This window comes from Galeopterus variegatus, unplaced genomic scaffold (assembly GCF_000696425.1).
Source record: "Galeopterus variegatus unplaced genomic scaffold, G_variegatus-3.0.2 Scaffold1802, whole genome shotgun sequence".
Classification (NCBI taxonomy): Eukaryota; Metazoa; Chordata; class Mammalia; order Dermoptera; family Cynocephalidae; genus Galeopterus; species Galeopterus variegatus.
In genome coordinates, this window is record NW_007727913.1 from 251630 (window position 1) to 267975 (window position 16346).

Consider the following 16346-nt stretch of genomic DNA (forward strand, 5'->3'; position numbering starts at 1 on the left):
ATAGAATGGTCCCAGTGGTACAAAGAAAGAAACAATTTGATGAAGTGTATGCCAGGCATTGTTGTCCAAGCTTATTGACAATTCCAGGTCTCCTGTCCCAGTCTCCACCTGCCTGCCCTGCCATTACCCCTTGCCCTGTTACCTTTCCCGGAGTAGCCATCTAATGTGAGAAGTAGTGCTTCTCCTGTGACTTCCTTTTGAACTTGCTTGGAATTTTTTAGGGATCCTTGGTTTCTAAGGGTCAAGAAAATGAGATTCAACTGGAACAACAGAGTGACCTACTTGATAAGATAATGATGGGAAATGAATACAAAAATTTATACCAACATATGCACACGGAGAGAAAAAGCCAAAATAAATGACTCAGGAATCTCATTCAAGCCAGAGACTAACTGTTGGGGTCTTGTTTAATTCAGTGATGGTGTTGAGCTACTCCAGATGGTGAAGGCACCAGATTCCAACTGCAGCAACCTCCTGATTACAACCAGACAAGGCCTGGTCCTGCTGCGTGGGCAGAATCTTACACCTCACTGGACACTGAGCCTTCAGGGCCTGCACAGGTTTGCAGTGTGCACAATTGCTTGGTATCTGGGGCTGATGCAAGAGCAGGGAGAGAAAGAGTCCTTGTTTTCCATTCACTGTTGATTACTTGCTTGTCCTCGTTTGCAGCCAGCCTACTCCTGGGTATTTCACTGATGACCAGACGTTAGACTTCCTTCTGCAGATACAGGATGGAGTTGGGGTGAAGAAGGTAAAACTTTTGGACTCAAATCAGTCAAAACACATATAAGATAAAAACTTTGTGTCCAGCTGAATGTTAGGCACTGTAAGGAATAAAAAGAACCCAAAATATGATCCCTTCCTCCAAAGAACTCAAAGTCTAGCTGAATGGATAAAATAAAAACTCACAATTCAGTGCTAAAATATTAGCACTGGAAAGTTTTTTAAGTTAATCTCCTCCTGTGCAGGAGTTCCTTCTTCTGGATCCCTGACTTATGGTTAGGCAGTAGGAGCCTTCTGAAATCTCTTGTTGGGGAAAGGCAGCTATGAATAAATGTAATACTTCAGTACACATGTTCACCTAAGATTTCAGAGAAGGCAGGGATCTGTGGTGCCTGAGTTTTTATGGAAGACCCTGTGAAGGAGGGAAATAAGAGCAGGGCCTTTAAAACTGGATTGTATTTGTGTGGATGGGAAATCATGACAGGTCAGGAACACCAGGACCCGAGGCCCAGAGACAGAATAGGTGTGGCGTGTGCCAAGGACACTGAGCAGATCTTTCTGATTTTACGTGAGGTTGCATATTATGAGGATATAGTGACTGGATAGAAAATTTTTCATTCCTTTAATATTACAGGCAGAATTACAGAGTTTAAAAAATTTCTTTTTTAATAATTAACCTAGCTTTTTGGCTTATCTTCATTGTAAAATATATATTGTATTACACATTATTCCCTGAGAGAGAAAAAGAATTCAGCAAACATTTGTCATCACCTCTAGTGTGTGCCACATTCTGTGCTAGTGCTGGAGACACAAAATTAATGAAGACACAGGGCCACTGCTCTTGTGTAGTTCATAGTGCCTAGGGTACCTAGACCACGTAGCTCTGCCACACCGTGGAGGTTTGCACATGTGCCACCAGGAACACAGGGTGCAGGTAGTGTGCAGGAGAGCTGGAGGGCCAGGGCGTCAAGAGGTGCTTCATGTTGGTTGGGGGTTGTGTGTGCAGAATCAAAGGACCGGAGAAGAGGTTTGCTGGGTGGACAGATAAGGATGGGCTGTGTACATTCCTGCTAGAGAGACTGGGAGAGGGCTGCAGAATTTAGATGAGGTTTTGGAAGCTTTAGAGTTATTTGGTCACAGGCAGAGGACAGATATAGCAATACAAGCATCACGTCAGGGAGAGTCTTCCAGCCGTGCTGTAGAGGAAAGAAGCAATGTCTGATTGTAATTCTAGGGAAATCCAGGTGGAGATTGGAATTTTCGTTGGTGTTCCTAGGAGGATTAGGGAGAAAGGTATATAGTAGGTTAGTTAAGGGCTATTGTGACAGTTAAGTGATATATGTGTGTGATTGGATAAAATTTTTTAGCGTGGTATCTGTGGACTTCTTTGCTCCCCAAGACTACCAAAGGGAATCTTAAACTGTTTGTTTATTTTTCGCTCCTGGCTCGCTCAGAAGAGCCTCTCTGCCCGGTTGGTGCCAGGACCTTTTGTGAGCAGGGGCAGAGAAGGGCAGGGCCCCACAGACTGGGAGAACAGGGCACGTGGTCGTCAAAGAGGGCTAGGTCTCCAGTTCCGCTGAGAGAGAGAGAGAGAGAGCAAGAGAGCGAAGACACTTGGGCAGGAGGTGGGGGGGTGGTTCTTGGAGATTTTGACAAATGAAACGCTCTGGATCTGCGAGGTGTGAGGTATCTGGGGTGAAGAGAAGATGTAAGTGCGGCCAGGGATTATGAATTTGATCCCTTTAATTATCTTCTGAGAGATGCAGTGGAGGAATGAAATTTCACTTATTTTTCTGCCTGTTTACACTGTGCTCCTTTAAATTTGGGACTGCCCTAGGGCTGACCTACATATGCCGTGGCACCCCTGGAGTCAAATCCAGAAAGCTCTTGTCACAGTGCGGGGACAGCATTCACTTCGAAATTGTTTTCTGAGCAGCCACTGTGGTCCTGGGAGGGAAGGGGAAGTAGTCAGGTGCTGCTGCTGGCTTCTAGTTCCCGTCCACTGCCACACAGTGGCTACTGTCTCTGCCTGAGGACTGTCCTAAACGTGGAATAATCCAGGCCACTTGGTCTCTGAGCCTCTATTTTCTCGTCTGTAAAATGCGGTGGACCAGATGATTTGTAATGTGTCCTTCCCACTGGAGAGTGCTACACTCCTTTAAATTCTATTACATGGGGACAAGGGTTGCTGAAATGTGGCTCCTGGTCCCTAGCCATGGTTTCCTGCTCTCTGAACACCCAATTTGTTTACATCTCAGAAGCTCAACCTGCTAATACATGTATTATTTGGTTATCTGTGGGTTTTGTCTTTTTTTGGTTTTGTTTTCTGTGTTTTCTCGGCCTGTTGCTTTTCTAAGGACTGGCCACATCCACCCTCTGTCCTCTCTTTTGCAGATGATGGTGGTAGATGGTGACTCTGGTTCCGTCACTTGGAGCTACAGTGCTCCATGTCACATGAAGGAAACGCCAACCACCTCAGCCGTTACTGCAGACCAGAAGTCTGTCTTCCTCTTCTGGGCTGAAGGGCTCCCAGCTGCATCTCCCAATTCCGTGAGTGAGCCCGAGAAGGGACCCTTTTTCACTGTCAGGTGGCAGCTGCCCTGCATGTCTGACTGGGGCCTGGAGATGCTATTTGGCCAGTCAACTTCCAAGGGGTCACAGATGGAAACAAATCAGCACTCACCTGGGAAAAGTAAGGCTCTCGTTCGTTCCTCCGGAATCTCTCCCTACCTTGCCTTTCAGCCAGGAACGTGAGCACTGACAGTTGCCCCTAACTGCTGGCCACTGACAGTGGGAGTCCAAGTAAAGAGTAAAAGTCCTCTCAAGATGCTGGGTCCAAATTTATAGACCATTCGTATATGCTCCAGTCATTGAAGAGGAGCGATCGTTATAACCGGTCTGGAGTGGGCACAGAAAGTTTCCCGGAGGTGAATCGCCTGAGACTCCAGAAATGGGTGTGTGGGTGGCAGAGTGGCTGGAGAGGGCCACTGGCTAGGGTGAAGTCAAGAGGTCACTTGGGGGAACTATGGGAGAAAGGTCTGATACAGAGAAGGCAGATTTTATAGAGTCTTAGATGTTACTCTGCAGCATTTTAATGGAGATGATGAGGCAGGGTGCCACCTGTAATGGTAACACCCCCCAACTGAGTTCAGTGGCACACATCTCGACTCAGCTCCTGCTTTGTGCCAGGCACTGTGATCTCTGTAGGGATCTAAAGACAAACTGTAAACAGTCCTGGGCCTCTAGAGAAGGATGATCTGTGAATGAAGGGGAGCCTGGTGGCAGCAGAATCCTGGTCATCAGCCATGTGCTCTTGACAAGTTACTTAACTTTCTGAGCCTCATGTTCTTTATCCATTAATGAAGATGCCAACATATTCCTTCATTGTGAGGATCAGGTTGACCTGAAATCTAGATTATAGTTCTTTCTACCTCTGCCATGCCTTATCATGTGACCACTGGCAATTTACCTAACACGTTAACTTCCTGGTGTCCTCATATAATAAAGTGAAGGGATTGGACCAGATGACTCTCAAATGTAAGCTTCTGTAAATAACCACAAAACAAAGGCATGCTGTAGATGCTCTAATGGAGGAACAAATAAGTTTAGATGGCGTGACGACTCGTGATGAAAGGAGGGAGATATTTATATTGCTTAGGGCGACTAGGGAGCTTTTCATGAAAGAGGTGGCATTCAAGTTGGGGACCTAAAGACAGCAAGTGTTTTACTGTGTGGAAATGGGGTAGAGAGGATGGTTAGACAGTCTAAGGGGAAAATAATAAGATTGGCAATGGTTAGGTAGGGCAAGGTGAGGCCTGTGTTTAGGGTGATAATCAGACATTCTTGCAGCATGGGGTGGACTGGTAGATAATTGCAGTTGAAGTCTGAAAAGGCAGATTTTGGTTAAATGGTATAAGACCTTGGTTTCCTTGCTAAGGAATTTGGGCTTCATTCTGTAGGCAGTGAGGAAGATGGCTGGCTATTTTCCTGTCATGTTAGCTCGGCCAGCAGTCTGTCCCTTTGTGCCTGGGACCCTGAGGATGTGTGGAAGATGCCCTCTTCTGTTTTGTGGGCATGTGATGGGAGTGAGGTTGTGAGCTTCCTGCCTGCGTTTTTCCTCACTCAGTGGACTTCTTTTTCTGGTGCTGAGGATTTGGAAATGGGGTGATGTTCATCCCCCCAGGATTCCACGTCTTCTACCCGGGGAGGGCCCAGCTGGTTGCAGGGGAGGGAGTGCTTGGGGCTGAGTACAGCAGCCACTTACTAATCCTTACGGGATATTTCTGGGCTTTAGCAACTGCATGGCTGCACACACGTGTACCTGCCAAATGTCATCCCTGCACAGAAGCCACACTGATAAAGGTAGTGCCAGTGTGCATTTCTTCTGTGGAGAGAGTTTGGAGACTGACACTAAGGCCTTGGAATTTTTGTTTTATAATGTGTGATTTGCTTCTGGCTGGTCAACAGTCTGTTTATTTCAGGAACTGATAAGATTTTTGTGACTTTTGCCTCGATGTTTGCTATTGGCTTTGATATCCAGTGAAAGGAAATATCTTTGGCTCGCTATGTTTTCATAAATAGAGTTTGTCTCCACAAAGCCCCACCTGCAGCAGACCGGGGGTCTCTACATCAAACTCCTTTCCTGGGGTGTGCACGTGTTCTTCCTCTTCTATCTTATAAGAGAATAAGCACTTTCTGGCTATAGATAGTGGTTTGAAGAGTTAGCGATTAGTCAGTGTTCTGAGCTCTCTGAAATATGTGTCTTGCATATGGGAGTTTCTTTCGAACATATCCTTGTAGTTGGGATCAGATTTTAGCATCTGAGAGGAATAAGGAATCCCGTTTTCTCCTTTGCCCTTTCATCTGCGGAGCACCGTGTGCTGGGATGTAGAGTTACCTTTGCCCTTTCTTTTGTGGCTCATTGTCAGGACATCAGCCAGGGAACCGAGCCACCCAGCCTTCACCACCTTTACCTCCTGCACCCGGCGTTCCCCTCCATTCTCCTGGATCTGGCCAACACCACGGGCACTGTGACGGCTTCCAAGGGTGAGTGCCAGGGACAGTGGGAGTCTGTGTACACGGACGAGGTGAGGGATGTGCTGGCTGTGCGAAGATACTAGGGACCCATGAAGGGAAGGATGGATGCTTTTCAGATGACAGCAGGAGCATTTTCTCTGGTGTCCCTGGTGCCTAGGGGCTGGAATGCACCCTCTGGGTGGGAGCACCAGGTCACAGGGTGAGAACCCATGACCTCTGACTGTGCTGAGAGCTGAGGGGAGAGCACGTTCCTGTTCCAAGAGGGCTCTGTAGTGGTGACTCCTGCAGCCACTCATCCAGCAGACACGCCAGGCACTGTGCCAGCTGCTGGGAATACTAACAAGTCTAGTTTCTTGACCCTCTAGGAGTTAGGGTTTGGAATTAACTGCGAGGGATATTATGGAGGTAGAATATATATATATATATTTTTTTTTGTCTTTTTCCGTGTCCGGCAACGGATCGCAACCCTCAGTGTCGCCCCCGTACCGGACCGGGACCGGCAACGGGATCGCAGCCCTCGGTGTTGCTCCTGTGCCTCGCTCAGCCAGTGAGCGGGAACCGGTCTGTATGTGGGATCCGAACCCTCGGCGGGAGCGCCACCGCGCTTCCCAAGCGGCGCACTATAGCAGTGTGCCACCGGGCCAGCCCATGGAGGTAGAATATATTTTAACAGAGCATTTATTTAGAGATTTTAAAAAAATAGTAAACATGCACATCGCATGGAAATTGGAGCCAGGAGACAAATCAAAGGAAAAAAGAAAAATTGCCCATAATCTGACCACTCATAACCACTGTTAACATTTTGGGAGTGTTCTTCTGCTTTATCTATCTATCTAAATAATATTGGAAAGCAAAATTGGGATCATATGTTGGAGACCCCTAATTCAGGAAACCAAAGCCCTGGACGCGCAGCCACTGCTCGCTGCTGGTCTGGACTGTCTGGTGGTCTGCTCCTCACAGGTTCCTTGCCTCATGGGATCTGCTGCCCTGTTGGAGATCAGAAAGGTGGGGGCGGGGGGAGGCCAGCCCGGCCATGTTTCCTTTATTTCTTTCCACATTCTCTTGCCACTTACAGACTCGCTCTCTACTTACAGACTCATTTGCCTTGTATTGAATCTTGGGCTTGTGGCTCTCAACTTATTGGGCTAGACTGGGAAGAACAGCTAATCTGGAACTTGCAGGCACCCCTGTCCACTGGCTGTGTGTGTGGTGGGGCTGGGAGTGGAGAGGTGTCAGCTTGCAAAAGCCTGTGACTGGATATCAATGAGCTATTTTTTCAGTATGAGCATAAAATATTAGGTGAACATTAAATAATGATCATTAAGATTCTTGAGACCATTTTAATTACAACTTCTATTTTACAGATGAGGCAAAATACACTCTGGCTAGGTAGATAGCTTATGTGACCATGTACTGACAATCTAGGAATTCTCAGGCTTTCTGGTTTGCTGGGCTCACTTTTCCACTGAATTCTTGCCGTAGTGGGCACCTTTTTCCATTTCCTGAGTTGGGGCTTTCTTGGAAATAGCCTCAGAGAAGTAAAGGTGGAGAGACTGAGGTGGATGTGCTGCTTTATGGCCTCCAGCCATCCACGCCTTCACACCCACTGTCCAGCGCACTGCCTGGCACCTTCTTAGATGCTCAGTACGTTTCTTGTATGAATAAATGAACTAATGAGTGTGCAGCTGCAGCAAACCCTCTGCTGTTAGTAGAAGGATCTGTCCTTGTTAACTGCTCTTGTTTCTGTCCTTCCTCAGTTGGAATTAACGACCTCTGGAAAGATGCCTTTTATGTTACCAGGACAACAGAGCCCAGCTCCGAAGGCCACCCAGCACCCCTGGTGGTCAGCAAGCTTAGTCTACGGTGGGCACTGATGGAGGGCCAGATGGTCCAGCTAAAGGAGACTGCCCCCAAAATTGGCCATGGGGAGCTGCGAAGGTTCCTCTCTAGGATGAAGTTTGTTGATTCTTCCTACCAGGTGAGTAGCTTCTGAAAACTTTGGTTACTCTTGAGGGTTTAGGAGAGCTTCTACTGACTCCAGCATTGCTATTTAGAAAGTAGGGAGAGCGGGGAGCTTTCTTGAGTAGGTGAGTATCAAAAACAAACTGTTGTGGACCAGCACTATTTTCTAAGGTGCCTCATGACCACGAAGAAATGGTCCTCAGTTAATTGCTTTCAGCTGGAAATAGCACTGTCTCCCTTTGGAGACACTTGACAATGTGGGGTCATGGTTTTTGTTGTCCCAATGACTGAGGGGGGTGGATACTACTGGTATTTTCTGGGTAGCAACTAGTGATGCTAATGTCATGCAGTTACATACTACAGAGAATTATCTTGCTCCAAATGCTAATGTTCCCTCCCCTCCCCTGAGAAATACTGTGATCTAGTTCAAAGTTCAAGAGCCTATCATGGAAAAGGACAAAGTCTGTGGGCTTTTCTGGGGGAAGGAGAGATCCTTGCAAACTACTGGGGCTAAACAAAAGGACAGGAAAATAGAGGAATATTCTGACCGTTCGGTTTCCTCCATTTTAAAAAATTATTTTTTTGGCAGCTGGCTGGTTCAGTATCCCTGGACCTTGGTGTTATCAGCACCATGCTGTAACCAACTGAGCTAACCAGCCAGCCCAGATCGCCTCCATTTTTTGGAAAATCTCTACCATGAAAAAAAAATTAAACTCACTGATACTTCCACTTTTTTCTATAGATCTAGTCGGGTGGAATCTTCAGTTTCATAAAAAGTGAAGCAAATGGATACCTTCTCTCTCTTGTGAGTGTAAAATCAGTTCTTTGGAGAGAGGGAAGACTTCTGCAGCCTCATTGCACCATCTCCGCATGACTGTCACCAACTGCTTTGGAAGGCATGCTGGAGTTGAAAGCAGCACGATCCATTCGGCTGGGGAATCTCACCTACCTTGTCAGTTCTTGCATTAACCCTCTCTAGGAACTCTGTGAGGGTACTTTGGAATTAAGTGTGTTACTTTTTTTGGTATGTCTAATTTATAAACTCCTGCTGGGGAATCCAGTGAAGTCTATGACTAGGAAACATTTTTGTTTGCATTATGCCACGTCTGTGCGTTTTTTATTGTTGTGGGAAAGTTATTTTCCAGGTGTGTCCTAAGCTTCAGGGATCCAGTGTCTTGTCCTTCTGAAATGCAAGTGTACTTCACAAAGTTCATGGAAAAATAGAATTAAAAGATAATATGAATCTTTCCATGAACTTTTTGAAGACCCCTTGTAAATCTGGTTTGGTCATCTTGAGACCTCCAGATGGCCTCCCTGTGATTCTGAGAGCCACCGTCATCTCTCCCTATGGGTGTATATCTTGGCCACTTCCCATGAACTTTTTGAAGACCCCTTGTAAATCTGGTTTGGTCATCTTGAGACCTCCAGATGGCTTCCCTGTGATTCTGAGAGCCACCGTCATCTCTCCCTATGGGTGTATATCTTGGCCACTTTGCAACTGTAGACAGCAGTGAGAAAGTTGGTCGTGAAGACTGAGTTAGCCACCCCAGCATCTTCATCTCTTCCTCAAGTATCCCGTCTCCTCAGACTTTCCATCTATATCCATTTAGAAGAATGACTACATTCCTGTCACAAGGGGAGCAAGAGAGACACAGTTTCAACCACCCATCTTTGCCCAGCCTGCGTGGATGATACGTGTGGTCCCGATGGTCCTGCCAGTGTGTGCTGTCCCCAGGGGAGCTGGCGTCAGGACCGCCGAGGCTCAGGTCCTGCTCCTCTCCTCTCTGCTTTCGTAGCTTCGTTTCCTACAGGGCGTCTTCCTCACGCCTTCTTGCTTTCCTTTCTCTTGTATTCAGGGATATGTTTCTGGACTTTGACTTTTGCTACCTGAGTCCAGTCTGCAACTATATTGCCCTGCATCTCTCCTTCCTTTAGAGCCTTTGAAGAAAATTCTTACGTAAATACTATAACTTGTAAATGGTTCAGTTCTTTAGAATTATCTCCAGTGCTTTTGTAAATGATTAAGTTCTTTAGAATTATCTCCAGGGCGTACTCACCCTTTCTTCTGTGTAAGTTTGTTACTTCTATTAAGTTCTCTTCTAAACTCCTGGGTCATTGTTTATATAGCAGGAAATTCCATGTTAGCTGGTGGAGAACTGCTTTTCTTCTTGAATATTTTTGTTAGGTCATTCCTGAGTGCAACTCTGGTTCTCTCCTTACTTGGGCTTGTACCTTTTAAGCTTGTGTTAGTAAAGGGATGCCAGAAAATTATGAATTCCAGATTTAAAGGGATATCTGTTAACTTACCACTGATAGGCATTGTGAGATAACAGGAGGTTGGTAGCAATAGACCTAAGCAATAGACCTGTTGTCTGGCCTGCAGACTGGCCTTACCAAGTTTCTGGGTACCTCTGCCTTAAGACTCTGAAAACAAATTTGGTTTTAACACTTTGGAAGTCATGTGTGGGTCGAACTTGACTTGAGGGGAACAATTAAGGTGATACCCCAGAGTACGTGGATGACTCCAGATTCATTTCTAGGGTTTGGCTCTACTTGGGTACGAGGGCCTATGATTGAGTTTGGTTTAGTATAGAATTTTGAGGACTAATTTATAGTCAACTGAACACCCAACACTTGGGTGGTGGTTCTGAGAACCATAACCTGGTTCTCTGCTATGTGGAGGCTTTCTGGGAAGTCAGCCACTGTAGGCAGGAGTAAACTGTGAAATTGTTTCCTGAGGACCTGTTTTGGTGAGATTGTTTCTGGCAGAGAACTGTGTTTATGCCAGAAACAGATAAGAGGAAGCTAGAAAAACATAATGTCCCTGAATTCGTCATGGTATATTTGCAAACTAACATAGATTCTTTTGACTATAAGTTTGAATCTTTCTTTGCTAAGCACATTACAAGCTTTAGGTTTCTTCTTCTTGCAGCCAGGACAGAAGGGTATAAGTGTGGCTGAAGATTGAGGAAGCTTCATCTGACCAATGTGGGTGCTGGTCTCTTGTCAAATGTATCCCTAAACTTCCTTCTCTTTGCAGGCAGCCACCGACCCAGATGTCCAAGATAGAAAGTGTTCTTTTCTTTCCCTAACCCATTATGGGGTTTCCAGCAAAGCCAATATGACCACTACTTGGAAATAGTAATGACTTCTGCAGATGCAAGGGTCTTCCTCTCCACCCAGTCTCTCCTCTTTCCTTCCTTACAAATTCTCCCCTCTTCCCTAGACAGCATCCTCATCCTCCCCCAAATGTGTGGTATGGTGATACTGACTAACCCTGCGAATGTGAATTGCTATCCTTATTGCCCACATTAAAGAAGAGCCAGCTGGTAATTGTCAGGAAGCACTATTTAAAATGTGAACTGTTATCAGAACAAATAAATGTTATATACAGGAATATACTTGTGTGCCATACTCGTTCTTTTTAGCCATTAAGAATGATTTGTTTTCCCTTCTAGAAAAGAGAAAGGACGAGTGGGTGGATGGCATTCTTCATGGAGAAAATAATAGGATAAATTTCTCAAAAGGGATGAGAAGGTGAGGATTCAGAGAGGAGCCTGTGCCCTAACCTTGTTCACTGGAGAAGCCCCTGTATGGTTCTGCACCGAGGGACCACAATCCCATCGGAATAGTCTTGGTGGGCATTTCTAGATGTGAACCTGTGTGCTGTAGGAGCCTTCTCATGTTATATGTCTCTCCTAATGGCTTCCAGGATAATATTTAATAACACTGATTGGTACCTACTGTGTGGACGCAGGACACCGTATTAGGCAGTGTGGAAGACATCTGTCCTACATGTCAAAGCACGCAGTAGTGCTTCTGTCTTCCAGTCTGTGACTTCCAGAAAAATTCAAGTGCACCATGGAAAGTTGAGCCACAATCAAACTACTGTTAATATGCTCACCTCCGTTTCTCCAATTTCCAGACACATAACTACGTTTATAAGACGCTTAAGGGCAAGACCTATATTTTACTCCTCTTTTCTTCTCCATTGCTTAGCTCAGAACCTGGCACATAAGCAGTGAGTAAAAGAGAGAAGCAAATTCCGGATGCAGGAGATATGGGGGATGGGTGAAACTAGACAGACCTGGGAGGAAAAGGGAGAAGTGGTACCCGGGCAACCCTTTGGACGTGTACTTTAGGGTACCCTTTCTTAGCCTCTAAAAACCATGCTCAAGAGACGAACTTTTGCTTAAGCACGTGTTGATAACAAGCAAACATGGAAGGTAGGGCTCAGTTTACCCTCCAAACCCACCTAACACGGCTCTTCCTCTACAGATGACCCAACCACTTCTTTTTGCTCCTGGCTGGTCCCTTGTTGAAATGCCTTGTTCCGTAGCTCTGAGTAGAAGTCAACTCCTTCTGAGACAGAGTGGATGGGTGGATTGTGGTACTGGTGGTAGCTGGCCAAAGGACCGCCCGGGTGGGCTGCACTTGACAGCTGCTGAAGGAAACACTGGTGGTGGTGTGGTAGGCAACTCAGGTTTTCTTTGAAGCTCTTACTGTGCTTGCATTTGAACTCCAGTACCATCTTGGTGTATGTGTTGAAGGAGGTGACGGCTGATGCCATGCAGCAGGTAAAGGAAACCCAGGCTGTGCTACGGACAAACACAAAAATATTGGACAGTATGAAGCTGACTTTCTTGAAAAAAAAAAAAAAAAAGCCATGATCTCTTCCTACTAGAGGACTAGACTAATGCTTCTTAAGAATTCAGGGATGTGAATGTGCTGTCTTCCACCATGGTTCAGGTAAAGAGCTGCAGGCAAGAGGACGTAATTTGGCCTGTCTTAGTAGGGTATGCTCTGAGTATAGTAAAAGAGAATGAAAATCTCTTGTAGTACATGAAAATCAGACAAGGAGTTGAATGGATTTGTTTTCACTGAATTGATTAGTTGTCAGTGCCATGCTCTTTTATACCTGGAATGCCTATTTTATGTGTGTGTGTGTGTATGCATGTATTTGGACTTTGTTTGCCAAGCTGCTGTTACCCTTGTAAAATAACAAGAGAGTCCAAGACTTGTGGCTCAGCTAATACAGTGGACATATCGTAATGCGCTGCGTCCCCTCTCCCTCTCCCATCCCAACACACACACACTGTGCCAAAGATTTTCCTGCACTTAGATGCCAAGATCCCTCTTCCACGTTCCTTTGTTTTGAACTTAACGGTCTTAGGGTCCACAAAGTTGAACCTCTGAGAGTTGTTCAGGAAAGCATTTACTATAAATCTGGAGGTATTGTAGGTTGAACTAGTGGAATTTGCTTATTATGAAAACAATGTGGTTCTTGGCTTAAGGGAGTTTATAATGGATGGAAGAGAAGCTAGAGATTAAGAGAAGCTGGATAGATTCACGGAAGAAAAAAAGATGCCAGGGAACAATATCAAACACATTCCTAAAAACTTGGAAAGTCAAACCTCTAAATCTCCCCGTGATTCTGGAAAGCTCAGGAAACGAAATTTTGTGAGGTTAGGGAGGGATTTCACGTGGCTGAGGGAAGGTTAAAGCCAGGCCACACGCTGGTACTGCACGTTCTATCTGCTAAGTAGATTTGGGCTGGGATGCTTCTGAGAGAGTTTTATAGCCCAGTCTCCACAGTTGTAGTGCCAAGAATAGCTTGAAGATAGATAAAAGGTGAGAACTAGTGGGTCTGGAAAATGAGCTTAGCTGCTGTGGCGGCTGGTGGAGTTGATTAAAGACTCCGGGATCAAATAGCACATATTATGACCAGGGCAAGGGGATAGGATCTCATAACAGACATGTATAGGTGCCCGTATTGCCTTTATAGAATGGAAACTTGAGCCCAGTACTGTCTTTTCAGTGCTGTTGAAGTACGTAGCACTCACCCCAGACAGTTAATGCAAGTGCAAGTTGGCAACTATGCAGTGAATAAAGAGTAAAGAGAGAAAGTAAGGACTCTTAAATGAATCAGCTTGAATGTGTTTGTTTTTTCATAGTTGCTGCTTCTCTCTTTTAAAGAGAAATTTAAAATGACTGATCCCTTAGTTCTTTAAGGGTTACAGAATGTGGTAGGGAAGTTTTATTTCTAAGACAGTTTGGTAGAATAAAAATAGAGAGAGGAGGAAGTTACTCTTCATTACAGAAGAGTGAGCCATTTATGGGGAATGGAATTCCATCCAACTTCAAGGCTAATTCTTCATTTATCTGTCTTCCATTACCTTGAATTATAAAATATTTTTAAAAATACAGAGCATCATTTTCAGAAGCTGTGCAAAATAAATTTCATTTCCCAAGGGCAACATCTGTATCAAGTGAAGAAGTAATTGCTGCAGTTAATGAGCAGAAAAACTGGACGAGACAACGTTCCAACGAAACAAACCAGAGGAACCCTCTCTGTATGTCAGAAGTGGGGGACAGAATGGACGTGCCCTGATGATGGCCCAGCCCTGCACTTGGCTGACAGCCCTGTGTTTATCTAGGATGAGGCACGAGGAGAAGGCAGCAGGACACAGAGCAAGCGTCTAGTTGAGGGTAGAAAACCTAATGAAGCTTGGCTGGGGAAGGAGCTAACGAGGTTCCGGAGATGATAAGCACTTACTAGAAGGCCCAGCCATAATTCCAAGCATGTGGTCTCCAGTCTTCTGGACCCACGATGACAGTTGCCTGGAAGACTTGTGAATACATCATATGCGCCACCATCCCCAGAAGGCCTACAGAGGGAACAAGAACGCAGAGCCCTAAGAGAAAGGGCTGTCATTGCCATCTCCAGGGACTGTGATTTTGGAGCTACCTCCGCACTTTGCATCAGCTGCATCCTACGTTGGGGGTGTTCCATCACCCTCGTGCCACACATTTCCTGGGAGATTAACTGCCATAGGGGTTTCCACTTGAATGCCAATCTTTGCAATAGGTTACCCCAGACTTTAGGCCGAGAGCTATGGTAAAAGCTTCTGAGTCAGTGCCCCCACCAACCTCATACCCCCAATGTAGCTTTATTCTTCATCTGATATATGCATCTCTCACTTTTATCCAACAGAGACAGTCCTGAAAAGCTGTGTCCATGTCACAACTGAGAAGTAAAACAATCGATTTTACATATTGAGAAAGCTTGCAAATAAAGGAACCTAGAGGTTAATCATTTTGTAAAGTATGTAGTGATCCAACATACAATTTTGCATGTTATTTCAATTTAAAATTGAAGATGCCTTGATGCATCTCCTACCTCCATTCTTTATACTGCTTTTGGGCTTCTCCCACCTCCTCTCAGGACAAAGACTCAAGCCTTCCAGCCAGTGCTGGGAGGTGACTGAGGATAACCAGCCTCTCCCACTGTGGGAGGCACTCACCTGACAAGACAGAAGAAATAGCAGCAAAGGCGCTCAGCTTGAGCCCGCAGCCCGGGTTCCCAGTGAATAGCAAGTCCATTAGAAGCAGGAGGAAGCTGATGAATTGAAGTCCGATGTAGGTGACCTGGGCTCCCAGTGACAACCATAGGATCTCTGTCAGAAGCCAGAAGAAGAAGGGACCCTCAGCTGCCAGTCAAATAACTGAACCAATGGTGAACATAGGATGCCTGTTAGAAGTTAGAAGTCTAGCAGCATTCGAGAGGGGGACGAGCCAGAGCTCCAGCCCGTTAGGACACTGCTTCACTGATCTCACCCCACAGCTCCCACTCTGCTCAGCACCCACCATATAACCAAGTAAACGCGATTGACTGTAAATACCGTTAGAGAGATCTGAGAAGAAATCATCTAATTTTCATAAATCCTGCAGGGATATAACTTTGCTAGTTGTCATTTTTGTCTCTCTTTTTCCTTACTTAATTTTGAGACAATCGGTTTTGTTTCCTTTCTCCTTCCTTCCTTCCCTCTCTCCCTCCTTCTTTCACTCCTTTCCTTCTATTTTACAAAAAAAAAAAAAAAGATTGGAGGAAAAACATAAGCTTTTCCGCATGGTTACTCGGGCAACAAGAGTAGCTTAGAGCTCTCGGTGGTTTTCTATTTGTGAGCTTCATTTATCCCTGCTGTTCCTTTTTTGCATTCCTGCATATGAATGCACGTCAGCTCTAGGAGGAATCTGTGCCCCCCCCCCGCCCCCCCCCCCAGGGGCTCAGAAGAAGAGAAAAGCAGCAGATCGCAGTGCAATTTAGGTCCAGGGAGGCCCAACTCAAAGGTAACTACTAGTATAAATTCGTTATCAAACACATACTTGCCACAAGCCCCAAGGGAAGGTGGGGGAGGAAAGGCTTCTCCATCAACCGCTTCCCTCCAAATCGGAGAGCGGGGACACATGGGCCTTGCAACGTGGCAAATTCCAGTAGTCCTTTCTCACCTCTCTCGGTTGGTGGTGTGAGTTCAATGAAACTTCGGCACCTCTCCCCTGAAATGAAACATACCAGGTACAACTTCATGGAGGTGCTTCCTGGGACAGCTGGGACAAAAGCCTTCCCTGTCCCCTGCCCGGTGCTGCTCCATCTGTTCTGACGCAGCTCCTGCCTAGCATAGAGCAGGCACGCAAGTGAACGTCTCTCCATGCAAGCAGGAAAGAATGCGTGAATGAAAGCATGGCATAGATCACACCCATCCAAGATCGATTTCTCCTCAATTTCTTTTTTTTTTCTTTTTGTCTTGTCCGGCAACGGATCGCAACCCTCAGTGTTGCCCCCA

At 45.8% G+C, this 16346-nt stretch overlaps 2 protein-coding genes across 3 annotated transcripts in view; one reads left to right on the forward strand and one right to left on the reverse strand.

Annotated features, from left to right (window-relative positions):
• The window catches only part of KIAA1467 (KIAA1467 ortholog), a 32756-nt gene extending 21635 nt beyond the window's left edge, over positions 1-11121 (forward strand). Inside the window, exons 8-14 of the mRNA XM_008579063.1 lie at positions 417-560; positions 670-751; positions 3118-3273; positions 5652-5769; positions 7518-7738; positions 8465-9003; positions 9127-11121. Coding sequence (XP_008577285.1) covers positions 417-560; positions 670-751; positions 3118-3273; positions 5652-5769; positions 7518-7738; positions 8465-8470 — 727 coding nt within the window. The 3' untranslated portion in view covers positions 8471-9003; positions 9127-11121. The remainder of the gene's footprint in view (positions 1-416; positions 561-669; positions 752-3117; positions 3274-5651; positions 5770-7517; positions 7739-8464; positions 9004-9126) is intronic.
• A 791-nt stretch (positions 11122-11912) lies between these two features.
• The window catches only part of GSG1 (germ cell associated 1), a 17901-nt gene continuing 13467 nt past the window's right edge, over positions 11913-16346 (reverse strand). The window contains exons 3-6 of one of the 2 annotated variants that reach the window (XM_008579062.1): positions 16012-16059; positions 15027-15179; positions 14279-14390; positions 11913-12320 (exon numbers count right to left, since the gene is read on the reverse strand). In XM_008579062.1, the coding sequence (XP_008577284.1) occupies positions 11978-12320; positions 14279-14390; positions 15027-15179; positions 16012-16059 (656 nt within the window). In that variant the 3' untranslated portion in view covers positions 11913-11977. Of the gene's footprint in view, positions 12321-14278; positions 14391-15026; positions 15180-15888; positions 16060-16346 lie in introns of both variants that reach the window. The other variant, XM_008579061.1, reaches the window with a different exon arrangement.